Source organism: Trypanosoma melophagium (genome assembly GCF_022059095.1).
Source record: "Trypanosoma melophagium isolate St. Kilda chromosome Unknown ctg1segment0, whole genome shotgun sequence".
NCBI lineage: Eukaryota > Euglenozoa > Kinetoplastea > Trypanosomatida > Trypanosomatidae > Trypanosoma > Trypanosoma melophagium.
Window position 1 is genome coordinate 855,934 of NW_027125132.1, and position 26,311 is coordinate 882,244.

The 26,311-nt window shown below is 41.2% G+C and overlaps 14 protein-coding genes across 15 annotated transcripts; all 14 read left to right on the top strand.

The window, feature by feature from the left end:
* Positions 1–132: 132 nt before the first annotated feature.
* On the top strand, positions 133–1,191 carry LSM04_003980 (uncharacterized protein; the record flags this gene model as incomplete). Its single annotated transcript, XM_067335585.1, has 1 exon — positions 133–1,191. The coding sequence occupies one exon, from the start codon at positions 133–135 to the stop codon at positions 1,189–1,191; it is 1,059 nt and encodes a 352-aa protein (XP_067195144.1).
* A 489-nt stretch (positions 1,192–1,680) lies between these two features.
* Positions 1,681–2,745, top strand: LSM04_000211 (DNA recombination and repair protein Rad51-like; the record flags this gene model as incomplete). The annotated part of the gene is made up of 1 exon (XM_067335586.1): positions 1,681–2,745. One exon carries the CDS (start codon positions 1,681–1,683, stop codon positions 2,743–2,745), a length of 1,065 nt encoding a protein of 354 aa, XP_067194923.1.
* A 471-nt stretch (positions 2,746–3,216) lies between these two features.
* Positions 3,217–3,939, top strand: LSM04_008300 (uncharacterized protein; the record flags this gene model as incomplete). Its single annotated transcript, XM_067335587.1, has 1 exon — positions 3,217–3,939. The coding sequence occupies one exon, from the start codon at positions 3,217–3,219 to the stop codon at positions 3,937–3,939; it is 723 nt and encodes a 240-aa protein (XP_067195404.1).
* A 398-nt stretch (positions 3,940–4,337) lies between these two features.
* Positions 4,338–4,673, top strand: LSM04_003499 (uncharacterized protein; the record flags this gene model as incomplete). Its single annotated transcript, XM_067335588.1, has 1 exon — positions 4,338–4,673. One exon carries the CDS (start codon positions 4,338–4,340, stop codon positions 4,671–4,673), a length of 336 nt encoding a protein of 111 aa, XP_067195115.1.
* Positions 4,674–5,003: 330 nt separating this feature from the next.
* Positions 5,004–7,286, top strand: LSM04_007137 (MCM domain; the record flags this gene model as incomplete). Its single annotated transcript, XM_067335589.1, has 1 exon — positions 5,004–7,286. The coding sequence occupies one exon, from the start codon at positions 5,004–5,006 to the stop codon at positions 7,284–7,286; it is 2,283 nt and encodes a 760-aa protein (XP_067195336.1).
* Positions 7,287–7,518: 232 nt separating this feature from the next.
* Positions 7,519–8,946, top strand: LSM04_007767 (Protein kinase domain; the record flags this gene model as incomplete). The annotated part of the gene is made up of 1 exon (XM_067335590.1): positions 7,519–8,946. One exon carries the CDS (start codon positions 7,519–7,521, stop codon positions 8,944–8,946), a length of 1,428 nt encoding a protein of 475 aa, XP_067195378.1.
* A 1,052-nt stretch (positions 8,947–9,998) lies between these two features.
* Positions 9,999–12,002, top strand: LSM04_009733 (Tubulin-tyrosine ligase/Tubulin polyglutamylase; the record flags this gene model as incomplete). Its single annotated transcript, XM_067335591.1, has 1 exon — positions 9,999–12,002. The coding sequence occupies one exon, from the start codon at positions 9,999–10,001 to the stop codon at positions 12,000–12,002; it is 2,004 nt and encodes a 667-aa protein (XP_067195496.1).
* Positions 12,003–12,760: 758 nt separating this feature from the next.
* LSM04_006247 (uncharacterized protein) lies at positions 12,761–13,360 on the top strand (the record flags this gene model as incomplete). Its single annotated transcript, XM_067335592.1, has 1 exon — positions 12,761–13,360. The coding sequence occupies one exon, from the start codon at positions 12,761–12,763 to the stop codon at positions 13,358–13,360; it is 600 nt and encodes a 199-aa protein (XP_067195280.1).
* Positions 13,361–13,999: 639 nt separating this feature from the next.
* Positions 14,000–14,860, top strand: LSM04_002812 (uncharacterized protein; the record flags this gene model as incomplete). The annotated part of the gene is made up of 2 exons (XM_067335593.1): positions 14,000–14,174; positions 14,349–14,860. The coding sequence occupies 2 exons, from the start codon at positions 14,000–14,002 to the stop codon at positions 14,858–14,860; spliced, it is 687 nt and encodes a 228-aa protein (XP_067195074.1).
* A 162-nt stretch (positions 14,861–15,022) lies between these two features.
* On the top strand, positions 15,023–15,376 carry LSM04_009314 (uncharacterized protein; the record flags this gene model as incomplete). The annotated part of the gene is made up of 1 exon (XM_067335595.1): positions 15,023–15,376. One exon carries the CDS (start codon positions 15,023–15,025, stop codon positions 15,374–15,376), a length of 354 nt encoding a protein of 117 aa, XP_067195472.1.
* A 484-nt stretch (positions 15,377–15,860) lies between these two features.
* On the top strand, positions 15,861–16,919 carry LSM04_005376 (the record flags this gene model as incomplete). Of its 2 annotated transcripts, none has more annotated exons than XM_067335596.1 (1): positions 15,861–16,919. In XM_067335596.1, the coding sequence occupies one exon, from the start codon at positions 15,861–15,863 to the stop codon at positions 16,917–16,919; it is 1,059 nt and encodes a 352-aa protein (XP_067195213.1). The 2 variants fall into 2 exon arrangements, with proteins under 2 accessions (XP_067195213.1, XP_067195214.1); XM_067335597.1 differs by having other exon boundaries at positions 16,149–16,919.
* A 2,790-nt stretch (positions 16,920–19,709) lies between these two features.
* Positions 19,710–22,991, top strand: LSM04_005900 (zinc finger protein; the record flags this gene model as incomplete). Its single annotated transcript, XM_067335598.1, has 1 exon — positions 19,710–22,991. The coding sequence occupies one exon, from the start codon at positions 19,710–19,712 to the stop codon at positions 22,989–22,991; it is 3,282 nt and encodes a 1,093-aa protein (XP_067195262.1).
* Positions 22,992–23,984: 993 nt separating this feature from the next.
* On the top strand, positions 23,985–24,860 carry LSM04_000033 (uncharacterized protein; the record flags this gene model as incomplete). The annotated part of the gene is made up of 1 exon (XM_067335599.1): positions 23,985–24,860. One exon carries the CDS (start codon positions 23,985–23,987, stop codon positions 24,858–24,860), a length of 876 nt encoding a protein of 291 aa, XP_067194912.1.
* A 332-nt stretch (positions 24,861–25,192) lies between these two features.
* On the top strand, positions 25,193–26,188 carry LSM04_003992 (uncharacterized protein; the record flags this gene model as incomplete). Its single annotated transcript, XM_067335600.1, has 1 exon — positions 25,193–26,188. One exon carries the CDS (start codon positions 25,193–25,195, stop codon positions 26,186–26,188), a length of 996 nt encoding a protein of 331 aa, XP_067195146.1.
* Between the last annotated feature and the right edge of the window lie 123 nt (positions 26,189–26,311).

A 26,311-nucleotide genomic window follows, 5' to 3' on the forward strand; every position in this document is an offset into this window, starting at 1 on the left:
TTTTGTTTCTTGTTTTTTTTTTTTGTTGTTGATTCCCTAAATTGGGAAAGAAGGGGAAGCAATCCAATAATATATAAGAAAAAAGAAGACGTACTTATTCGTACTTCTCTAACCATAAGAAGAAAGTAACCCATGTCAACTGCAGAGGAACTACGGCAAGAAGGCAATACCGCATTTAACGCTAAACGGTATCAAGAGGCACTAACATTATACGAAAGGGCCATCGTATTGGATCCGAGGAATGTTGACATCCTTAACAACGCTTCAGCTGCGAGCATTGCATTAAAAAAATTTGATGATGCGGTGAAGTATGCAAAGCGCTCACTTGATATTTCTGATAATGCCCGAGCACATTCTCGTCTTGGCGCGGCATTGTGGGGGTTGAACCGATTGGCAGAGGCTATTCTGGAATATGAACTGGCAGAGGTTCTTATGCCTGATAACTCTAATGTTAAAGAAAGTTTGCGACAACTACGTCTCTTACAGCAACAACAATATGGTAATATTGGTATAACCATTCCACCCGGTTTAACAGGTAAAGTCGGTATATTTTTAGATACCGGCGTTGTAGTTACTGCTATAATGACCCTATTATTTTGGTTTTTTGCGCCTGGCCTCAATACGCTAACATGGAGTCTTCAAATGATACTGGTAATGCTGCAACAGGGTTATGTTGCTTATAAACGTGGACTTTTAAAAGCCTCAAAAGAAGTGCTTTTAAAATGGGGTGACCAACGCTGTACATTGGAGTTACTCTTATGTTTTTTAGCGTTATTGACAGGTGTAAATCCAGTAATTATGATTTCTGCTTCATTTGGAGCCTACAGTGCTGTGAGCCTCGCCAATAATCATGCTACATTGGCTTCTATGGCCCCAGCAGTTCACCGTATTTGCTTCCCACTTCTGCAGAAGATTTTAATGAATCAATTGCTTTTAATAGCATGGGCTGTAGGAGTGGAGACTATCTTGCTTTTCACTATTATGTTTAATGGTGGTGCTATTTTCACTCTCGTTTATATTCAATACGTTAAGAATTTATATCGTATTGATCCAAACGTGAGATTTGCGTTCAGTGGAGTGCGGACAAATATGACACGTATTGCACGTTCTCCATGGATGCCTTCTTTTGTGGACACTTATCTTCAGAAGGTGTGTGACGCATTATATATGATGTCGCAACGGAGTTTGTGAAAAGGATTTTTTTCCCCCTCTAGTTAAGATTGTTCTTCGGTTTCATCCATTTTTCATCGCATTTCCTAGCAAATATTAATAAATTCTATTTTTGTACCTTTTCAAGAGTCTTTGTGATCTTGTCAAATCATGTTTTTTTTTTTTTTTTGGTGTTCTATTGTTTTGTATTTTTTAATATTATTTTTATTGTTCCTCCCTTTTTGTGTTTCTTTTAGTTTTGTTCCTTCATTATTTTCATTTTCTCTTGCTCTGTTTTTCTTTTTCTTTTTTTTTACTTCGCTTCTATTTATATATTATTTTCATATACCTTGAAGTATATTGTTCATATTGGTGAAGAGGTAGGCTTGTACGAGATACAGTACGTAAACAGGATTGTGGAAAAGAAGAACACCAGCACTAACATTATCACTTCCATTACCCAACATATCTAACCAACCACAGACCCACACACGCACATATATATATATATATATATAAACAAATATAAGTATGCAACAAAGCGGCGCACGTTCGAGCAAAAGTGCTGCAGCAAAGGACGGGGCGGCTCACATTCCTGACACAACAACCTCTCTCCAAGAAGATGGAGCAGCACACATAATTATGGAGATTGACCGCCTAACAGAGCAAGGCGTTGCGGCAGCAGATGTTGCCAAACTGCGTCAGGCGGGTATTTTTACCGTTGCTGGGATTCACATGCAGTGTCGTAAAGATCTGGCTCTTATTAAGGGTCTTTCAGATGCCAAGGTGGATAAAATAATTGAAGCTGCTCGAAAACTTGCAGATTGTGGTTTCACCAATGGATCATTGTATTTGCAGCAGCGAGGAAAAGTGACTCGTATTACTACAGGTAGTGCAGCACTTGATCAATCACTCGGAGGTGGTATTGAGAGTATGTCTATAACAGAAGCCTTTGGTGAGTTTCGTACAGGTAAGACACAAATTGCCCATACACTCTGTGTAACCTGTCAACTACCTCTTTCTATGGGTGGTGGTAATGGAAAGGCGGTTTACGTGGATACTGAGGCAACATTTCGTCCGGAGCGTATTAAACCAATTGCTGAACGTTTCGGTCTGGATGTAGAAGCAGTTTTGAGTAATATCCTTGTGGCACGAGCTTATACTCACGAACATCAAATGCATCTGCTTTCAATGGTGGCAGCGAAAATGGCAGAGGACCAATTTAGTCTACTTGTTGTGGACAGTATTACTGCTCTTTTTCGTGTGGATTTCTCGGGACGAGGTGAATTGGCGGAACGACAACAAAAACTTGCCAAAATGATGAGTCATCTAATAAAATTATCTGAAGAATATAATGTTGCAGTGTACATCACGAATCAAGTTGTCGCAGACCCTGGTGGTGCATCAATGTTTGTTGCGGATCCAAAAAAACCAGTTGGTGGACACATTCTTGCACACGCTTCTACAACACGTTTGTCTCTACGTAAAGGCCGTGGTGATCAGCGTGTGTGTAAGATATATGACAGTCCATCACTACCAGAAGTGGAGTGTGTCTTCAGTATCTCAGAACAAGGTATCATAGATGCCCGTGAATAAAAAGAGTTTTCAGATAATGGTAATTCCTCACCCTTAACCTTTTTCCCTTTCCCTTTCCCCCCTTACTTTGTAATCATGATTGTTACCTTAGCCAAGAGATGGTGTTTGAACAGAAAATTTGCTACAATTCATAGACTAAGTTGTGTTTTGTTATTGTTTTTTTTTTTTCTTGTTTTAAAACATTTTTCAATTTTACTATTTATTTATTTATTTAGTGATTTATTTATTTGCTTTATTAACAGTCATTTTTTGTTTTTTAAATGAACAGACGGGGCGGATGTCATAAATTTATTTTTATTTATTTGTATGATTGTGTTTTTGTTATTATTTTATTATGGATATTTGTTGAATATGTTTTGATTATTTCTTACCCATTCTTTTTGAAATCTTTACTCATTCTTTCCATCCTTTTTTTTACTTAAATAAATAAGAGGGTGTGGAGCCCCATTTTCTCCACTCACCTTTTCGCAAATGCCGATTTCCGTCGCGGGTGCCGCCAATAAGGTTAAGAAGTACTTGTCTGACGGGAATGCTGAGAGCAATGAAGTACTTCGTCCGAGCACCGCACGTTTACCACCTCCAATCAATGAAGAAGATGGATATGAAGATCCGCAGAAACGGATACTTCCTGCTTTCAGAGAGACTTGGAGAGGTGGGGCTAATATAATTGCACCAAATCAGGGATCATGCTTCGTCGCATTGGATTGTATATGGCATGATCGTAATCGAATTTCTAAAGAAGAAATTGCAAGGATGAATTATCTTGATTCTACTGAAGATGATAAAAAACAATTTTCAGAAGAGTTATTGACCTGTCCGCGTTGTAAAGTGGATGCGTTGCCTGTTATTGGTTCTGTTTTACCAAGGGAAAGAGATATCGTTGGTTTATTAAGACGTTCCCGTTTGGATAAGGCAAAGTTGTACCGTAGCTGCCAAAGGAATTATGTTCATGGGGCTTTGGGATTGCAAGAAAGTCCATATGGTCACTGCGGTGAATTATACCAAGACATTCAGCAACGATTAAATTCTGCATTTATACATTCCCAAAGTCCTTTGAGACGTCAAGTGCAGTGCAAGGATGACAGTCTTTTTGGTACTTTCCCATTGCGTCAGTCAAGTGAAATTCGTCGCAAAGGTGGAGTTCCTCCTCAAGATCATCTGTTGGGTCCACTACACATAAGAGACGTTATGTAGATACTATTATCTGTACCTCTATCTCATTATTTGCTATCTTCTTCATTTCATTTCTTGTTTCTTTTTCTTTTCTTTTTATTTGCTTTCCTGGTGTTCACATTTTTGAAGGCGTTGTGGAATAAATTATTTGGGACTTATGGAACAATGATATATCTGTTCTCAGTAACTCTTTTTTTTATTATCTTTCTCTTTTTTTTCCTGTGAGTGTGAGTGTGTTTTTTGTTTTTTTTTTTTCATTTTTCTTTGTTTGTATATCTGTGATTTATCTAAAACAAAAAAATGACTCAAAATGTATCTTTTTCTTTCTTTTTCTTATTTTTTTTTTTCTCTTTGCTTTGATTTTTTTTTTTCATGTCTTTCTTTGATGGGAAACTTTGTTGATCCAATAGTACAGAAGTATGCGTCAGTCGAGTGTTAAAGCACTGCACTCCAGGCGGTTGGAAATCAAAAAGCGGCTTATAGAGCGTAATTTAGTGAAACGTGATGAATTACGGCAAGCAATGCTGAGTGGTTGCCGTGACCAGTTCACAAACACTAATTGGAACCGCATCCAAGTTTCAGATGCGTATGCCCTCATTGGAGAAGAGTTTAACTGTGATTTAAGTGATCCCCATGTGCTCGATCTTCTTCTTGCTGTTGAAGAGGAAATCAAGAATGAGGAGCTCTTGGCACTCTTTGAAGATAAACAAAATGAAGACTGGGAGGCATACTACAAATCCCTTGCCAACTCGTAAAATGGTCTAAGTGATCTTGTGTGGGGATTTACTCCATATGTGTGCCTTATTGCCATCGTAGCATGGAGAACTAGGGGGAGAGAGGAAGATGGTGAAACAACAGAGTTAAAAAAGAAATAACGAAAATCTTTTTTTCCCTTGTAACTGCTCTTGCTGTTCATATACACACGCAAAAAAAAAAAACACATACTTAAAGAACCAATACCACATTATGTATTCTCTTCTTTTCTCTATTATCTTTCTCTCTCTCTCTCTTTTAATATATATATATATATATATATATATATATAGCCTCTGTAGAGAGTGCCCAGTTCCTCCCGGTCCCCCATCATGACGGAGGAGGATCCCCACGCGGCGGAGGAGACGGCGGCGCTGCGGGGCTTCTTCCTGCGCTGCTGCGAACCCCCGCGGTGCCTCACGTCCGCCGGCCTCCTCCCCGCCCGCAGTGCGTGGGCCGTTGAGGTCGACTGCCTCCGCCTCCTCGCCGCCCGCCCCGCCCTCGCCGCCCGCCTCTTCACCGACACCGTCGCCCTCGCCGGCACGCTCCGACGCGTCGCCGCCAGCGTCTGCCGCGGCCTCAGCCCCGCCGATCTCTCGCTCCGCCTCACACACCTCCCCACCGTCGGTGCCCCACCACCATCCATGCCTCCACCGCAAGGAGTTCTCATCAGCGTCTGCGGCTCCATCGTGCGCATGAATGCAAAGCGGGTGGTGCCGTTTGTGCACAGGCTAAAGTGTCTAAAGTGTCGTGAGACAGTTGAACTACCATCAAGTCCATTTGATCGAGCGGCAAAACCAAAGGGGCATTGTGAACGTAAAGAGTGCAGAGGTGAGGAATTACAGCCTGTGGGACAGGTCTGGATGGACTACGCCGAGTGTCGACTACAGCAACGCTCAAGTCTTTCAGGTCGTCTTCCTCGAACCTTGCTCGTAACACTTGAAGACGAACTCACAACAAAGTGTACTGTAGGACAATTAGTTGAAGTTATAGGGATTTTGTTCCCTAAATGGCGAGCTACACAACCTAATAGTCGACCTATTATTGAACCCACTGTATGGGCTTTAAACATTAATGCAATGGAATCATACCGTGAGGGTGGAACAGCTAGTGCTTCTGCTGCACCACGTCGTAAAACTACAGGATCAGTAGAAGGAGCTAATTTTAGTCCAGAATCTTTTTTTGCATCCTTTGGTGAAGACCGGTTACGCAGAGGTACTGCACTGGTTACCTCTGTATGTCCACAATTATCAGGACTTTTTGCTCCTCGTATGGCTGTACTTCTTGCCACTATAGGGGGAACTTCTATGAATGGCAAAACTCGAATGCATATACGATCAACTATTCATTGTCTTTTTGTGGGTGATCCTTCTACTGGAAAGTCTCAATTACTTAGATTTGCTGCTTTACTTGCACCACGAAGCACTTCTACTACTGGTATTGGAAGTACCTCAGCCGGATTAACAGTTGCAGCTGCAAAAGAAAATGGTGAATGGGTATTGGAACCTGGTGCATTGGTGCTAAGTGATGGAGGTATTTGTGTTATTGATGAGCTTCGAACAGTTTCTTCTTCTGACCGAGCTTCTCTTCATGAGGCAATGGAACAACAAACTATTTCTGTTGCCAAAGCAGGTATGGTAACAAAGCTTCGTACCTCTTGTTCTGTTATATCGGCATGCAATCCACCCCCTATGCGGCATGGAGGAACAGAAATTGGTGTCGGTGGACCACTTCTTAGTAGATTTGATTTCATATTTTTACTTTGGGATACACCCTCAGCAGAAGTAGACAACCGAATAGCCACCCATATCCTTGCTTGTTCTCAGGCAGGACAACAACCTCCATCAGTACTTTCCCAAGATGATATAAGTCGTTATTTAAGATGGATGCGTTCTCATTATGCACAAAATGACGGTCCATTGCTATCAGATGAAGCAGCTGAGATTCTGAAAACATATTATGAACTTCAACACCGACGAGGTGCCGCACCCTCCCTTGCCGATTGTGTTCCAGTAACTATTCGTTTGCTAGAATCTCTTGTTCGAATTACACAGGCCCATGCTAAATTACATTTGGCTCAAGTCTGTACAGAAGAAGATGCTGCAATGGCAATATTTCTTATGGAGCAAAGTGCGTATAGTTTAAAATGCCCTTTGGAAGCATTGGGTCCGGATGTGTACACTAGTTCCAAATGCTTAGAGGAATTCTTTTTAGATCTTACCCCGGGTGGTGCACAAAAGCAACGGTGTGTCTTGCAAGCTATCGTGGATGTCTTTTCTAACTGTGGGGACGGTGTCCATCACTCTTCAGATGATGCTGCAGCTGGAACATGGTTAGAGAATCTGAAAGCATCCTCTGAGGAAACTCCTTCTCGACAATCTAGTAAACGGATAAGAGAAGAGTCAATTGGGGATAGTGAAGCTGTTTTACGTAGTGTACGACGTTTACAAGCAGAGGTATCTAGTCCATTTTCTACTGTTCAAACCGTTATTCAATACACACCTGATCTCCCATCACATAATACACCAGTGACAGTTTCCCAAACAACTAGTACGAAAAGTTCCAGACGACGTGATGCTGATGAAATTATGAGAAGTCTTGCGTTTCGTTTTTGATGCTATTCATAAATACTACAAGGGGATTTTTTTTTCTCCTTGGGGGTAGTATTGAGAAACAGGAAAAACATCTGTGCATATTTTTACGGTTTTTTTTTTGTTTTTCTTCTTCTACTTATTGTCTCTTCTTATTCTTGTTTCTTCCATTAATTATCTGTTTATATTCCTCTTTCTCTTTGTTTTTTGTTTGTTTGTTTGGTTGGTTTTATTTACTCAAGTATAATTTGCAGAAATGCCGAATAACGACAGCCATGACGCCCAGTTACTGCGGCACTATGCTCAGTTTTTCCCCAACGTTCTTTTCACATCCGAAGAGGAGATGGAGAAATACTGTCAAGAGGCCAAACCGGAAGCCCTTAAAAAAGTTCTCGACCTTCCGGAGGGTGAAGAGGTACCAGAAGATGGTACCAAAGATCCACGAACACATATGTATATACTAAAGCATATTGTTGGACGTAATGCCACGACAGCAGCATTCGTCGCACTTCGAGGTTCTGATAAACAAAAAGTGGTGGCCAAATTTGTTATGCTTAATGATGAAAAACAAGCAGCATATGCACGAAGTGAGGTGCATTGTTTGGCAGCTTGTGACCACTTTGGTATTGTGAAACACTATGACGATTTAAAGTCAGAAGATAAATTGCTTTTGATTATGGAGTACGGAAGTGGTGGTGATCTCAACAAACAAATAAAGCAGCGTCTTAAAGAGCGATTACCTTTTAAAGAACACGAGGTCGGATTACTCTTTTATCAAATTGTATTGGCACTGGATGAAGTACACAGCAGACGAATGATGCATCGTGATTTAAAAAGTGCAAATATCTTTTTAATGCCCACTGGTATTATAAAATTGGGAGACTTTGGATTTTCTAAACAATACAGTGATTCTGTTTCTTTGGATGTTGGTTCATCATTCTGTGGTACACCATATTATCTTGCACCGGAGTTATGGGAAAGAAAAAGGTACAGTAAGAAAGCTGATATGTGGTCACTTGGTGTCATTTTATACGAACTTTTAACTTTACATCGTCCTTTTAAAGGACCATCTCAGCGTGAAATTATGCAACAAGTTTTATATGGTAAATATGATCCTTTTCCGTGTGGAGTATCAGACGGTATGAAAGCACTTATGGAACCATTACTATCAAAGGATCCTGCTCAACGACCAACTACAACACAATTATTACAAACAGAACTTATGAAATATGTTGCTAATATATTTGAAGAGATTGTAAAAAATTCTGAAGTTATTGAGAAGCATGATAGGGAAAGAATTCTCAAACAACTTGCAGAGAGTCGAACCAAAGTTCCTTTATTGCAATCTGCTCATTTCGGATCTGTAAGTTCTGATGTTGTTCAAGAAGGGTATTTGCTAAAGTACAGTTCCGATATGAAATGGAAAAAACGATACTTTTCTATACGAAATGGGCAGTTGCGTATATCTCTCACAGAAAATCCTGAAAAAGACGGTGTTTCTCCAAAGTCTGCAAGTTTGGAAACTATAAATGATATATTTCCAGTGCCAGAGGCTTATTGTCGATCTCACCCAAACCAATTGGTCATTTGGTTCAACAATGGGCAAAAAATCATTGCTATGGCAAGGTCTGCAGAGGAACGTGATATGTGGATTTCACAATTTCATCGTGCATGTGGAATGTAGAATATTGGAAAAATGTTCTCATTATTATTATTATTATTATTATTATTATTATTATTATTATTATTATTATTATTATTATTATTATTATACTATTGTTGTTGTTTTTATTATCCTATTAGCTTTGACCTTTTTTGTGCTTTTAATAGTTGTAGACTAGATATTAAGGTTTTGAACAGACTGTTTTTACGGTAGTTTTTTTTCTCTGGATGACGGAATCAGTCTCAAAAGCGAGTTGGCACCCCTCTTCTTGCGTTTTTTTTTCCCTTTTCTGTGTGGACGTATGTGTGCGTGAGTGTGATGTCGTGTCTTTCGTTGGTTTTGTTTCTTTTTGTGCTCTGTGAATATTGAAAACTGTTAGATGCGCTAATTAGCAACTAGCCCTCGTGGAAATGACTCAACGTACATAGCGTTCACTTTATATTTTATACCATGTGGTTTTATATATTTATATATCCACACACAGGGTGCATTCAATACAGAAAAGAAAGTGTTTTTTTTTTTTTTTTGAAATGTATCCTGCTGTTTTGCGTCCAAGCGCAAGTTATTGTTTTTTTTTTTCGTTTCTTCTTTGCCTTGGTTATCATGAGGGAGAAAGAATAGTATGCTTAACCCTGATGTGTGTGTGTGTGTGTTTTCGTCTTTTCGCTCTTTTGCGGTGCCAGTCTGGAAAAACGTCATTTGTGATTCTTCAATGTATGTGAATGAGTTTAGGAGTTGCATTTTTTAACTCCCCTCTCTTCTTTATTGTTTCACAATTTCTTTTAATCCTTTTTCCTATATATCTACCTCTCTATCTATTTATCTATCTATATATATATCTGTTTGTTTGTTTCTTGTGATAACGTGCACTTACCTCTGCTTTCAACTCCCATCCTGATGTGTGTTCGCACCCTGCGCTGCATCTTCCTCTCCCTCTTTTCTTTTTTCTTTCTTTCCTTCCTTCCTTTCATAAAGTAGGACGAGGTTGCGGGTGAGGTCCTTCCCTCTCCCTTCCTTACTCTGTGTGTTTCTTTCACTCTCACTCTCACTCTCTATTTGTGTGTATGTGTGGAATGGCTGGTAAGGTGCTCCCGCCGCCGGAGAGCCTTCTCACCTTTTACCCGCAGTCCCTTGCCTTTGTGCAGCGCGATGGCCGCGGCGACGCCGATGTGATGACGGCCGCCACGACGTACGCCCTCCGCCGCGGGCAGCGGCTCGTCGTGGGGAAATTTGTCCCCGACGTCAACAACGAGGACCCGTCGAACCCAAAATACGTCCCCCGCCCCGCCAGCCGCCCGGGCCGATCCCGCCAGCGGCTCCCGAGGATCCCCCGCCGCGATGGCGCCCCCGCCCGCTCCGCCCGCTCCTCCGAGGCGGGTTGCTCCTCCACCTCCTCATCCGCCTCCTCACTGCAGGCGCCAGGGGAGGAGCAGGCTCCACAGGCGTGTAAAGCAGCAGAGACAGAAAGGACAACGTATACAGTGGTGGAACCAATATATCCATTCTCATCATGCAGCCTTTTCTTTCCTATACACTACTCTAATAGGTCCCAGAGCGGGATAAACAATAGTCACAGCCCTGCTCAAATTAATCTTAAGTATCACGGTCGTGATAGAGTTCAACTTAGATTAAGTTCTCTTGTTGTTCAAAAAAACAACCTTAACAGAATGTGCTTGTACAAACTTGGACCAGGTGTTGTGGCATTTAAGGTGGTTATAGACGCTTTTGAAGCAGCAGGAATGAAATATACTCCTTCAAATGAACTCTTTAATGTTATATGGGCTAAACGAGCAACTCCGTATACTTTATCCCATTTGGGACCTTATCAAAAAGTTAACCATTTTCCTGGAACTTGGGGAGTTGGACGTAAAGATAGTTTAGCAATTAATATTGATAAAATGCGACGATATTTTGGCGCTGAAACCTTTGACGTTATCCCTACAACTTTTATTATACCTAAACAATGGGATGAACTAGAAGAATATGTAAAATGTCAACCGGACACCAATGATGATCCGCTTATATTTATAGTAAAACCAAGTGCTTCAAGTTGTGGACGTGGAATTCATTTGTATCGTGGAATGCCACCTATGCCAACAGGAATAAGGCAAATGGTCTGTCAACGTTATGTGGGAAATCCTATGTTAATTTATGGAAGAAAATTTGACCTTCGTCTCTACTGTGCAGTGACCTCATTTGACCCATTACGTATTTTTCTTTTTGATGAAGGTCTGGTTAGGTTTGCGGCACAAAAGTACCCTGGTATGGACAAGGATTTGGATAATATTCAAATGCATTTAACTAATTATTCGGTAAATAAAACGGCTGAACTACATTTGGCAAGTCGTGGTAAAGAATATCATTCAGATGATCCTTTGGACATAAAGTGGTGCCTCTCTGATTTACGTGAATTTTTGCTTAAAAACCATGTGGAAGGTAAACAAATATGGGAAAAAATTATGCATGGATGTGAAGATGCAGTTATTAAAGCATTTCTTAGTATTGAAAATTATGTGGTTGAACGAATACGACGAGAGTGTAGCGATAAAACAGGACGTGGATGTTTTGAGTTGTATGGTTTGGACTTGATGGTAGACGATAACCATAATGTAAGACTTATTGAAGTTAATATTATGCCTTCTTTGGCTACAGGAACTCCTCTTGATAAGGCAGTTAAATCAAGAATGTTAGCACATTTACTTACCCTCATTCGTGTTATTCCACACCAACGCAACGCCACAGGACTCACTCCACCAAATTTAGGAGATGAATCCTCAGAACGACATGATGTACGCTACAGATTTGGACGACACCCTTACAGAGATTCAGAACTTGTACGCAAACCCTTACTCAGTCGCTTTAATGATCCTAAAGACCCTGATTCTATTCTTTCTACAGCAGAACACCTTCTATTGGTGGAGGCGGAGGAAGAACTGGCATGCGCTGGAGGATTTCGCCGGATATTTCCTACGGCGGAGAATGTACTCACCTATTTGCCGTATTTTACAAATGGTGTACTTAGAAATAATTATCTCTTGGCCTCAGCAGTTCGAATGCAAGCAAGGGCAGTGAGGTGAGGTACCCGCACTTTATTCACAACTCAGAACTGGAATAAATGGGCTGGTGTGTTAATAAACTAGTGGTTTCACATGATAAAAGGTAGAGTGTAACTGAAATATTGGAGGGTACAAATGTGATAAACGAAAGGATAAAGTTAGGTTAATCTGCAGGTAGAAGAAGCGGTAAGTGAGGATTAAGAAGAGGGAACACCAACAACAACAACGACAACAACAAAAAATTAAGTAAATAGAATTAAGAGTAGAGGACAAGGAAAGATTTAATAGAAACCTTTGAATTATAATTGTTTTTTTTCTTGTAATTGGACTTTCCTGAGTGTGATATATATATATTTTTTTTTTTGTGTGTGTGGTTTCATTTGTACGTGAGACCTTTCTTTTCTTTTTCCTCATGTAACCTCATGTTTTTTTTTCTAACTTTTTATACCCAACAGATCTACTTCATTATCTTCACCCCCCTCAGTCCTTTTACTCCTCGGTGTTTACATATTTGTGTTTTTCTTCTATTTTATTTAAAAGAAAAAATAAAAACTACTATACTAACTAAAACTATATTTCTTATTTTATTTCTCTCCTTTCTCTTATTTGACCCACCCACCCACCCCACACACATCTGTCCACTATCATATATATATATATATATATATTCTCTATAGGTTGTATCTAGTAGAAGGAAAGGAAACCCCCCTATATATTTACCCCACACGTGTCCCTCTCGCCACATTACGTAACGGTGATCCCTCTGTGAAAATAACATCATGCTCGACTACTTTGTTGCCGTTGCCGTTGCCCTCGTTGGCCTGCTGGTGGTGTACTTTATGTTCCAGAGCATCAGCCGCGCGGAGGTGGTGGCGGTGGCCGCCGTGCCCCCCGCGCCGCGCAAGTCCCGCGCCCGCAAGACACTGAAGGCCCCCCGCCGCAGCGACGAGGAACTCGATCACGAGACGGAGGCCCTCATCGCCCGCGAGGTCGCCCGCCAGACGACGTCGATGCAATCCGACATGCGGGTTGCCCAGCCAACGCTGCTGGAGAATCTCCGCAAGGAGGGCAACAGCGGCAGGGGGAAGGGGAAGGTGCATGTATCCGAACAAGCGGCGGAGAAGCAGATGCTTATTGATAAGGAACTGGGGTTTCAGACTGTCACAAACCAGCCCAAGACGCGTAAAGCGCCAGCGTCCAATGCGGCGACATTGCCATTAAGCCAAGATGAGGAGATGGACCGTAAACTGGGATTGTTTTTCAGTAATAACCGAAGAGAAAAGAAGCCGCTTAAGTTCACCTTAAGTGATGAACAACAAGTTGGAAACGGTGCTCAAGTGGTTGTGAAGAAGGATATTAGCAACGCCCGTAGCTGGTAATTAATAGGATAAATGTATGTATGTATGTATATATATATATATATATATATATATATATATGTATATGTATCCATTATCTGCTCCTGTAAAGGAATGTTACACGAATTAATACAATAATTGGAGGGTTCTATGTCATTGCCAAGCTTCCTTTGTGCAAAGAAAATAAAAGTACGCAGATTATTTGGCTTCAATTTTGTGCATAATGCGGCTGAGAAGAGAGGAGACTCTCGCAAAGGCATGAAGAAGGAAATCGAAAAAAAAAAGAGAGAATGAGAGAATAAAAAAGGTGGAGAAACGGAGCAAAAACAAAAAAAAAGCGAAGAAGAAAACAATAGCATCGCCCAAAGAGGTGAAACCTATTTTTTTTTTTTTTTATCTTGTCTGTTGATTTTTTTTTTTGCTTGTGGGCGCCCAATTTTTCCATTTGTTTCTCTCTTTCTTTCTGGAGTTGTGATAACCCCATTGAATAATGGGAATACGGATATTAGTGACCGTATTTTTTCCTCTTAGTGTTATTGTTATTGTGGTTGCTGATTTTGCGTTGTTGTTTTTTTTTTTCCTTTACTTTTCAGTTGTTGGTTTCTTTTTATGCCCATGTGTTTTTGAGTTAGGTTTCTGTGATAACAATTACTAGTAGCGATGCCTCATTTTGAAGATATATCTCTGGAGCAACACTTAAAGGAAGAACGTGCAGCGTATACGACGCCAGCAGTCCTAAATATTCAAATAAGTGCCCTCCTTGAACTTTTCTATCGTGAATGGCTGGCGCTAGATTTTAAGCGACGAAAAATTATTGAAGAACTAGAATATCATAGTCTTGCTATTCGTGAACATCGACGCAGACTAGAGCTTGCAGTGTTTCCTCCCGAATTTAAGGCCTGGATATCAGCTGCAATACCTGAAACTTAAAACACTATAATAGAATATGGAACAGATAATAAATATATTTATTAACCTTTCTCTGATATCTCATGTTCAAAACTTCCAGCTGTGGGAAAAGATCGTGTGGTATTTGAGGATGTCATTTCAAGAAAAGTTCTGCGCTGGTGTGATGAGAACTCACCGGCATGCAACGAGCATTCAGTGCCATCGCGTTTATCACGAGTAGTACCACCACCGGAATTACTGTTTCGTCATTGTTTCTTACCATACAGAGAAAGTGAAACAAACGCACTACGTCGTCGACCAGTTGGGAGTGATATTATTGTGATGGAGAGCCCCGAACTAAGTGTAGGGCGGGTTTTTGTGTCCATGCATATGGTGCGTCGTGGTGAAACAATATTGGTGGAAACTCCATTTTTCACTTCACTCATAGCGAAAAGTGAAGCGGCTGAGGAAATACTTCCTCCCCCTGCAATCCGTGAGACAATGAATGTAGTACAACAGCAGTCTGCTGTCTTTGCTACTCAAGGATGGCATACTCGTCTCTTGCATCCCTTTTATCACTGCTTAACGGAGATGGTATTTGGTGAAAAGGGTAGTGATTTTGTGGGAAGATGAGATGAACTTGGTTGTCCTGTAGAAGATGTGGACCCGGTAGTGCTATTAAATCTTGTCGAGTTGGCACACTTTTTTTGGTTGAGTCTTCCGTCTTCAATCTCATCATCTCTTGGGAGTGAAGAACGATTATTAAACTTTTTTGTGACATTATTGACCAATGGTATGAGCTACGGAAGTCTCGCTACGATGAATGAAAATGATAATAATAATAATAATAATAATAATAATAATAATAATGGTAACAGCAATAACGATAGTAATAAGCATAGTTCAAATAGAGACCTTTGGCAGGAGAAAATTGTTGTACAGCCTCTCTTTGAACAGCATGCTACTTTGGTAGTATCACCTTTGGAATATTATGCTATATTGTGCTGGGAATTCGGGAATGACACGAAGGCGATGAATGCATGGACAGCATGTGTTCTGCTTTTGCGCCATGGACTCTGTCAGCATGGATCTGACCGTTCTCTTCGGGATCAGCTTAAAGCCCTGCAATTGTGCAAACAGAAGAATTAAAAGACGTGTAATAAAATGAAACATGAGAAAGTAAATCTATGAGAAAAGCTTGAGTGCCATCATTCATAGTATAGTTGTGACATTTGGTTTTTATTTGTTGTTAATTTTGTTTTTTCTTAAATTTGATTTATTTTGATTATCGTTCCTCTATTTGATATGTTTGAGTTTCTTCTTTTTTTATTTTATTTTCTTACTTTGGTTTTTCCTCTGTTGTTGTTGTTGTTGCTTTGTTTTGTTTTTTTTTTTTTTACTTTTCTACTCATCGCTGAATATCACGGTATATATGTATATATATATATTTCTCTTTATTACCCTTATGAATGAATCTGATTTTTCCTTCTTGTTTTTTTACCCCTTCAGATTCATCAACACTCTCTAGTTAGTAACAGTTTTCTTTGTAAAGAAAGAAAAAAAGAAAAAAATTCTGCTCTGTAAAGAAAAAAAGAAAAGAAAAAAGGAAAACCTTCTGTGGTGCTAAAGTACTATGACCCAAATCATCACTGAAAACCTTCGCACAGGTGCACCGCCTGCGGCTCCAAAAAGTCAACGTGTCTGTCGCCACTTCGCTCGCGGTCGCTGTACGTGGGGATCATCCTGCCGCTTCTCCCACGATGTCGAGCGGGCGGCGGTGGATGATGTTCAGGTGAACCAGACATTTATCCGCATTCAGCAGCAGCAACTGCAGAAGGAGCGGCATGCGATACTGAAGGCGGCATTGGATGGGGAATTTGAGATTAAACCGTACAGTGCGGCGGATGGGTATCAGCGGCATATGGTGCAGCTCCGCATCTCCACATCGCCCATCTTCATCCCCCGTCTGCTGTCGGAGGAGGCCCTTCAGCAGCAGTTAATAGAACTAGAGGGGAATGAGCAGATTCGCATTGGTGGCCTTCTCTTCCTCGTTGGCGAGCCCGCGGTGTTTTGGTCCATGATGCAACTCTACTCCGTGCGGCGGACGACTACGAGCTCCAAGTGGGACACGTTGCTGGCAAATGCAAAACGTGGCTACGTGGACTGTATGTTCTTCCGCTCCATCGTCGGGTGCTTCAGCGTGGACTGCCCCTTCACACACAGCACCACACCCACCGTCACACTAACCACACCGCTGCAGAATATGGCCACCAACAATGCCCTCCTCGCACCACTGTTGGGATTTGGCGTAGCAACAACATCTAAAGCAACAGGGAATGTCGCAGGGGGAGCCACAAATACTACTACTACTACTACTACTAATAATAATAATAATAATAATAATAATAATAATACTGCAGCAGGGAATGCAGCAGCAGTTTCAGCAGCAGCAGCAGTGGCAACGACAGCAAATCTCACGAGTGGCATGTGTCCACCCGTTGATCCCACAAGGCATGTCGCTATTTCTTCGCTCAATGTTGGCAAGAGCGACGACGGCGTTGTGTTTCGTGATCCGGTGTGGGGTACATGCACCATCCCGGAGATCAGGTCGTCTACTGAACAGCAACAACAAGAGAGTGTTTCCATTCCATGGGACAGCAGTGTGCGTGGCTTGGCAGAGACATTATGGTAAATAATGGTTTCAGCCGGCATGCGCAGAATATATATATATATATATATATACATACATACATACCTCGTAGTCAGGACCGTTAAAAAATTTTTGTTTTCGGAGAGGTGTTGTGGTCTTTTGTAAATAGGTTTGTGTGATTGTGTATGTATGTGTGTATGTGTTCGTGTGTATTTGTGTATATATGTGTGTGTAAGTGCGTGTGTGTGTGTGTGTGTGCGTCTTTATGTGCTTGTTTATTCCATATTGAGAAGGTGAGCGAGTGAGGGGTGAGAAGGGGACGCCATTAAGAAGGTATCTACTTTCTATCTCTCTCTCTCTCTCTCGTTATGGCGCTCAGAGGAAAATATTATATTTAGAGAGAAGAAATTTATACTGGTGTTAAGGAGTTCTCAGATTCCGCAGTTTATGATTGGTGTTTTCTCCCTTTTTCTCTCTCACTCTCACTCTCTCATGATCCTGCATCCCCCCACATCTACACGTGCATATATATATATCTATACATGTATATATATATATATATATATATATATATATATATATATATATATATATATATATTCGTACAGTTTCCAGGTTTGTTTTTTTTTCCTTTGTTTTTCTTTTCCCCCTCCTCTTTAACTTTGTGTTCTATGGTTAAGTTAGAGCATCTTTTCCTTTTTTTTACTATGTTTCTTTCGTTCTTTGTTTTTTTTCTCTGTGTGTGAGAGAGGGTGTGCTCTTATGGTGTTACAATATTTATTTTTGTTTCTTTTATATTTCTGTAGTCGTGTTACGAGGGTTGAAAGTTTGTGTATATGCATGTATGTACGTATGTATATATTTGCGGTCTACACGCTTATAAGTAAATAAATATAAATATATATATCTGTGTGTGTATTTGAAGTTACAAAGATTGTTTTTTCTTCAGTTATGGTGGAAGTAGATTATTTAAGAAACTAACAGGAAAGAAAGGACTGGGGTTTGCCGATGCACCGAAGAGTGAATGAGTTTATATTTTTATATATAAAGAGTGATCTTTTTTTTTTTACATTGTGCATTCATCCCCAAAGAAAAGAAGAAAAAAAACATTAGAAAGGAACGAATTAAATAAATAAGAAAAACGTAGAGAATACAGTGAGAAGTAGGAGGCGAAAGAAAAAGATAATAATAACAGCAAAAAAAGTTTAGTTAAGAACAGTAAATTATCCGCGCAGAAGAAAAAAAAGAAAGCGATACACAGTCTCTGGTTTACCATTGTCATGTTCTTTTTTTTTTTTTTACTCTACCTTTATCATATTCTTTTCTTTTATTTCTGTTATCATTTTCTATTCATTCTCTCTCTCTCTCTCTATATATATATATATATATATATATATATATATTTCCTCCTTTTTCCCCCTTCTTCTTTCTTTTGTTTGCTTTGCGTCTCTATCGCTTGCTGTTGTTGATATTCGCCTCAACTGGCGTCGGAGATGATGGGCATGAAGGACGAAAAGAAAAAAGAAGAAAAGGCGGTACTGAAGAGGAGGGAAGAAGAAGAAAAAGAAACAAACAAACGAATTTGAGAAGGGAAGAGAGTAAAATAAGAAAAAAAAACATGCATATATATATTTATATAGATCCTGAGACGAAGAGAAATAAAGGAAAGAGGAAAAAGAGAAATTGAGAAGTGAGTCGCACTTTTGAGCACAGTGAGAAAAACTAACGGGTGTGATCCAAAGTTATTCTGATGTTGGATAATAATAAAATAAATACGCACAGAAAAAAAAAAGAAAGTGAAATTTAAAATAAAAAAAAAGAAAAATATACATGCTTTCAGGAGATGGGGAGAAAGCAAAGTTGGTATATATGTACAAAACATGTGTGCGTGCAGCGTCATTGTTATCAGTAGCAAGAGCAGTTGTACGTAATAAGAAAATGAAATAAGGAGTTTTTTTCCTGTGTCTTTCCGCGTACAATGCCATCACAGTAATAAATATATTTATATATATTGTAAGCATAAATATATTTTATTTCAAATGAGAAAGACAAACAAAAATAAGACATAAAAAGAAGAACGAAAGAGATGCGTGCGGGTTTCTTCTTCTTAGAGTTTATGAGTTTTTACAGGTACAGCAAGGAAAAAAAAGGTAAAAAAAGCAAAAAAAGGACCCTCGAATCGAGGCAACTGAAATCAAAAAAAAATATGAATAAAACAAACAAAAAACAAGTGGATCAAATCAGGAACAGAAGTGAATCAAGAAACGGAAAAATAAATGGCCCGAATCAGTTAACTACATTTTTTTTTTTTTTGCAATGCGAAGAAGTAACAAAAAAAAAAAAGAAAAAGGGAGTAGAGAGAGGGAGGGGACATGAAGTTATACAGCTAGTGTCTTGGAAAAGAAAAAAGAAAAAAGGGAGCTGTATGGGAGGCAAATAACGGTTGAGTAACACAGGTCCCGTAGCCCCGTCGTGATACACGTGATATATTGCTTATTTTGATTTAAAAGGATTTTTAAAAGTCAGTACATGGGAATCTCGTAACACGATTTAGGTGTGGACATTAATGACGAGCTTGAAATGATTTTAATAATACTCGATTCTTTCGAGTCTATGAAAAGAAAAAAAATAAACAAGAAACCACTGTTTTTTTTTTCGTTTTAATGGCTTGACTTTTTTTTCTTTTCTCCCATTTCTTTGCCTTCTTTTTGTGTGTGTGTGTATAATGGTGTGGATTGTTTTTGGGGATAATATTTCTTAGGGAGTGCCCTCCATTTAAGGATAAATAAAATTAGGCCTTTGCTTATTGTTCCTCCCCACAGTGGTGGTGCCATGTCTTCTAGCGAGAAGGAAAGGGACACAGCGGAGAGAAGCTTGCCGCCGTTGAATGCCGCGGATGAAAAGCAGGTAGAGCGTGCGGCTGCTGTGGCTGCTGGTAATGGTAATGGTAATGATGGTAATGGTAATGGTAATGGTAATGGTAATGATGGTAACAGTAATCGTTGGGACTCCGGTGGTGCGGCCGCTGCAGAGGAGGAGAGTAACGACCACACACCGGCCGTTCTTGAGCACATTCGGCAGAACTTTGGTGTTGCGGCTCGTGTCTTGGAGCGTGAGGTGTTCCGACGCGGGCTGATCAATAGTAGCGTGGAGGACATGTACTCGGTCTTTTTCCTGAGAAGTGGCTCGCTTATAGATATCCTTAGAAGCGAAACGGATCCACGCTTACTACGGGTACAGCTCTTGGAAATGTTGTTCGCTATTATGGAACCAATCTACGGCGCTGATCATACGCGAATGTTGGTGGCTATCATTGAGCATGTCGCTGATGATGTATTCCTGTTTCAAGCTGTTCTTTCATCCGCCTCACTAGAGGCGTTAGTGCAACGGGCCCAGGAATATATGAATCCCCAAACCTCACGCTCTGTGGGAGCAGGTATGAGTGGTGGTGTCTCTGGTAACTATAGTGGTGTGCCAAATGAAAATGTGCGTGGCGCGCAGACAAGCTACAACACCACCACCAACACTAACGCAACTGCAACTATGAATACTTCCGGTAACACCGCCGCCGCCGCGGTTCGTCCCTCCTACGCGGACTACAACAAGGAGCGGCGAATGGAGCCGACAGGCGATTCAAAAATCGCCCGCGGCCCCAACGCGTACACGGAAAGCAACAACGCACCAGTGTCCAGTCAACCAGAGGAGGAATTAATGCCAATGGTGAATTCCGGTTGGGTAAATGCACAAAGGAAACAACTTGCAGATCACGACCGTGAAACACCAGTCCATCTACAGCAGCAGCAACACCAACAGCACCATCATCATCATCATCACCACATACATCATCGCGTTCCCTTTAACCAGTACCCCCATCAACAGCATCAAATGACCAATGTAGCCCACCACCGTCAGGTGGTAGTAGGGAGCGGGCCATTGGGACTGCAACAACAACAACAACAACAAGAAAATCCTGAGGGAGAGCCATTCCCGCGTGTACCAGTACCGCAGGGACCTCATAAGAGGGTAATGGATCGCATGCATCTTAACACACAGGACCCTGATGAATCGCATTCACGTGGTCTTGTATGGCCTGGTGCACCGTCTTCTACTGGGCCACAGCAAGATCCAATAACAGTACCGCAACCTTCCTACCACACGCAAAACTCACCACCGACCCCAACACCACATTTAAATCATCATCATCATCATCATTTGCTTCAGCTTCAGCATCATCAGCTTCAGCAGCCGCAGCCGCAGCCGCAGCATCATCAGCTCCAGCATCAACATCATCAGATTCCATCCCCGAATTCACCTACACACTCCAGAATTCTCGTTCAGCATCGACATTCTGTTACGCACTTTGTACCACCTGCTTCCATGTCAAAGCAACCGAGCCCACTCTCTACTGCTCAGGTAACTCCACAGTTAACACCACAACCACCGGCAGTGACACCTCTTCCAAATTCGCAAAGGATAGTGGTTCAACCTCATCACCACCATCACCACCACCACCATCTTATTCATCAACAGCACCACCAACAACAACAACCACAACAACTACCGTCGCAGCTTCCGCATGAACTTCCGCTTCAACACTCGATGATGCCAAGAGTGTCTACTCCACCACACTCAAATTATCAAGTTGTGAAGCATGAACCTGTAGCCCCACCTGAATCGAAACCAACACCTACCCATAATGCTGAAGCGGCAGCAGCAGCAACGGGAGCGCCGATTAGGCCTCATTTCCATCATCATATATCTGTTCATCCTATTATGGTGCCACGATCGACATCCCCGCAAAGTAATCCACCAGCGTCAGTAGGAGGAGGAATTGCAGTGGGAGTTGGTGCGGGTGCAGTTGGAGGTGGAGGAGAGGCGGCTTCGCATGGTGGACATGGATTGATGATACCTACGCATCATCATTCAATTCATCACGCTCAGCCGATACGAGCGATGATGCCACCGCCGCAACAACAACAACAACAACAACAACAATATCGACATCCGACATCGTCAGCTGCTGCACCGATGTCTATTGATGCGCTTAGCGACGAAGATATGAACTGGACCTCGTCTCAAACGACGTCAATGCTTCCAGGAGCACATGCGCTTCGCTGCTTCCTTCGCGATAATATGGCACCTGAGGCTGTTATCAACGCACTTGTCAAGACATCTCTTACATTAGATGATTTGAGGGCAATCCCACGTGAAAGCTTTAATGAGCAACTCAAAAAAGAACTTATCTCTTTGAATCATCGAGAATTTGTTTGGACTATCTTGCACCCTAACGAAAAACCACTCTCTGAAAAGGATGTTCCTGAAATGAACGAATTAAGAAACTTCATTCACAACAATGCTATTCATAATAATATGGCACAAGATGAAGAAGAGAACTCAGCGACTAGACGCACCCGTCCAAGCAAAACGATGCTTCAAGTTCCTCAACCTAGAACATCTCAGAGTAAACAGCAACAACAACAGCAACAACAACAACAACAACAGCAGAGTGGTAAAGGGGGTGAATGCAAAGCAGTCATTTGGCTTTCAGGTGTTGCTTCTACGCAGATTCCGAGTGTTCTGGAAGAAGTGTCTAAATATGGTAAGGTGCTACAACATGGGACATCTTCCCAAAGGCCCAATTTGTTATACTGTAAGTTGGGAGATCACAAAAACGATTTGCAGATGGTTCGTAAAATAGGATCTGCTGTTCTGGAAGAATACCATAGAGTGTCTCCTGGTGATATAGCTGACGGAGTTCCGACAACACCAACTGGTCGACCTGATGAAGCTGAGGGCAGTTCTGCCAATAAGGCACGCCACAAGGCGGGTGGAAACGCCCATTCCTACCCACAACAACAACAACAAGGTAATCCCCAGCGTGGTAGTTTTGGGGAAGGTGATGAAGAAGATATGGATGCTGAAGATGCCAGGAATCACCGCAAGGGTTTGCGGCACCCTAGAGGACGCGGCCGTGGCGGACACCACAGTTATCACCCTCATCGTCACAGTGACGGAAGTAGTCAGACGTTATGCAGATTTTTCACGAAAGGCACTTGTAGAAATGGTGAGCAATGTCCGTATCTTCATCCGAAGCAAAACTCAAGCCGTTCGTGATAAAATAAGAAGGGGGAAGGCAGGCGCAGAGGAAAGAAAAATTGAGGAAATTTTGATAGTGAAAGAGGAAAATATATATCCATACTTTTATATGTATGTTTCTTGTTCATCCCTATCTAGAGCATCGTTTCTCCTACTCTTTTTGTTTGATTGTATGCTCCTTCTTGTACGCATTCAATGCGTTCGATACTGTATATTCGCTTGTTGTTGACGAAGTAGCAAGAGGAAAAAGATATGAAACATGCGTTCATAGCTTCGGTGGTTCCTCAAGATAAGAGCATAGGGCGGAGTAGTTCTTTACATATGTAAAGAAAAGTAAACGTGTGAGGTGGATACGGTTGGACGGGCCTGACCTCTGTGCGTGGAGAAGAATAAAGAAAAACAAAAAAAAAAAAGAAAACGAAAAGAAAAATGAAAAAAAAATGCGAGAAGGTATTTTTAAAAAATTAACTGCTATTGTTGTTTTTTTTTTTAACACGAATGTTGTTTTTTTTTTTAACACGAAGGATGTCCTGAAAACAGAAAAAAAAGAGAATGCATTTAAGTGCAAAAACAAAAAAAAAAACGTCAGTGAGGCCGCAATCCTTTCGTAGCATAAGCGAGAACAAACCAACTACAAATATATATATATATATATTAATCCATCGGCAACAAGAATAAGATTGTGCGTTAGAAAAAGGATGAGAAGATAGAAGGGAAGCTTCGATTCCTTTGTTTTGACGTTCGAGGTTTACTCGAACAATTAATATAATTTTCTTTATTTTACCCTGCTCTTTTAATTAATTACTATTTGTTTCTATTGTTTATCTGTCCAATAACCATCGGTAATCTTTTTTTTTAGCGAGTGGAGTGCTCTATTATAGGTAGAAGAGGAAGTTAAGAGAACAAAAGGAAAGAATATATATATATATATATATATATATATATATATATATATCGGATAGGCGAGTATATATTTAAGAGAGACTTTGTCTGCTGTGCTGTGAAGAGAGAATGAGTACCACCACACTATCTAAACCGTGGGAAAATGTGGACGGAGCATCACCGTCTACCCCGGCAGCCTCTGCAGCAGAACCATTGGTGCCCCGAAGTCCCACCACAGGTAATATGGGCAACTCCACATCCCCAGTTGTCTCAACACCGACAACAACAGGACCAACAACAACAAAAACAGGCACAGTAGCAACACTGGTACCACAAACTCCCACAGGAACTAGCATTTCCCAACAGGTTGCTTCTACGAATAATACCACAGATATGTCTAATCAGTACGCATCAAGCTATGGATCTGGAATGGGTTACGGTGGACTCGGGAGTTCTTATGGTGGACTTGGAATGGGTAGTATGTACGGTGGACTTGGAATGGGCGGTATGTACGGTGGACTTGGAATGGGCGGTATGTACGGTGGACTTGGAATGGGCGGTATGTACGGTGGACTTGGAATGGGCGGTATTTATGGAATGGGTATGACAGAAGATTTTCAGCGCAGTCAGATGACATTCATGCTGGTGGGCCGTCTCTTGGAAATGTGTGGAATGTTCGCGGGTGTGATTCAGATGACCTTTGGAAGTGCTCTTCAATTTATGGGTAATTACATTGGAATGAGTCAGCAGTACAATCAGCTAAAATCTGGTATGTATAAAGATGAAAACGGTCAATGGGTACAAGTGCCTAAGAGAATAAGTAACAGGGGAGCCGGTTTGCGCCCCTCTCATGGCCGAAGAGCTGTCAAAAGAAAACAACAAAAGGGAGGGAGGTTGTTCCCCATTATAAGACGACTTCTTTTCTTGATTCTGGCTGTTTTGCTTGCTAAAAAACTCACAGGTTGGTGGGCGGTACGGCAATTGTCCAAACATCATGGCCCCTAAATAGTGGATTGACGTTGATTGTTGTTTTTGTGCATGTGTGTCGGTATACCCTCCACCTGCAGCCCAAAAATGCAAGCCCCATAAAGGAGAAAATATTTAAAAGGTGATCTTCCCAACTTTTTCCTCAAAAACATCTACAAATATTTTGCGTCATGTGAAGTTTCCTTTTTTTTTCTTCTGTATTTATTGTTATACCTCGAATTTTCACTCTAATCAAATATTCTTTTACCTCTTTAATTTTAAAGTATTTCTTCTTGTCTTGCCTCTCTTCATTTCTTTTTTATTTTCTCTTTTTTCCCTTGAATGCCGTTGTGAAGTTAGAATAAGGTGAAATGGCAAGGGATCGTCTGTACGCAGCTGGACGAAACGTTCTACTTCCACTTGGTGGATTTGTTACAGGTTGGGTGACGTACCGTGTTGTTGAGGAAACAGGACTTATAGACGAGAATTATATTCGACAGCTCCGGATGGCAAATCTCAAAATGCAACTTTATCTACAGCAAAATGTTCTCCCCGTTAAATTTACTGAAAAGTATTGTTATCCCGAAGGTTTTTTGAAGACAATGATTGAACGTCTTTCTAGTGATGGTGTTGGCGGAGAGCGCTGGACCTTTGAACAAGTACTAAGGGAGTGTGCTGTACCGGATCAAATAGCATGGCTTGAGGAGCATGTAACGTATGATATTCCCTACTTTTATATTGCCGATCTCTTTAACAGTTGGTGTACTCTACATCGAAACCTCTTCATTACAGAAGATGAAGATACGAAGGAGGAAACCAAACTCACAACACAAGTTGCTAGTGGTGATGCCTTTCTTTCAGAGGTACTCTGCAAGGGAGTGGTAGAAAAAACATTGAGTGGAGTTATCCCATATGATGTCGCCGTGCGTACACTCTGTGTGCTTGCGGTTGGTCACAGCGGGAATGCTAAACTACTTTCAAAGTTAATATCAGCTGATACTATTCTTGAGCGGTATGAGGATTATGTGTCGGATCTCGGCACACGTGATAAGCCCACTGGAGACGTGGTCCCCTTAACAGAGGTGTGTGTGGCTACACTAGAGCTCCTGCGTGTGATGAACGCCGTTGCCTTTCAACAGCAGCAGAAACAGTGGAAATGGTGGAGCACGGCAGGTGATGGAAATAGTCATAGTCATAGTGCATATCCACTGGCCGCCCAGCTTGAGAGAGAACGATGGTGCCGGTGCTTTGGGGAGATGCCGCCGGGGGTGGCAACCGTGTGTAGTGACGGGAGTCTTATCCTCGCAGATGCACTGACGGAACTGTTTAAGTGCCGCAGCGGAGGGAAAGTTGTTGGCAGCGAGTAGGTGAATGGAGTATTTGTGTGTGTGTGTGTGTGTGTTTGATTTATTTTGTTTTTCGTTTCGTGTGTCGTTACTATTGTTGTTATTTTGGTTGTGGTTGCTGTTTCTTTTTTTTTTTGTTTTTCT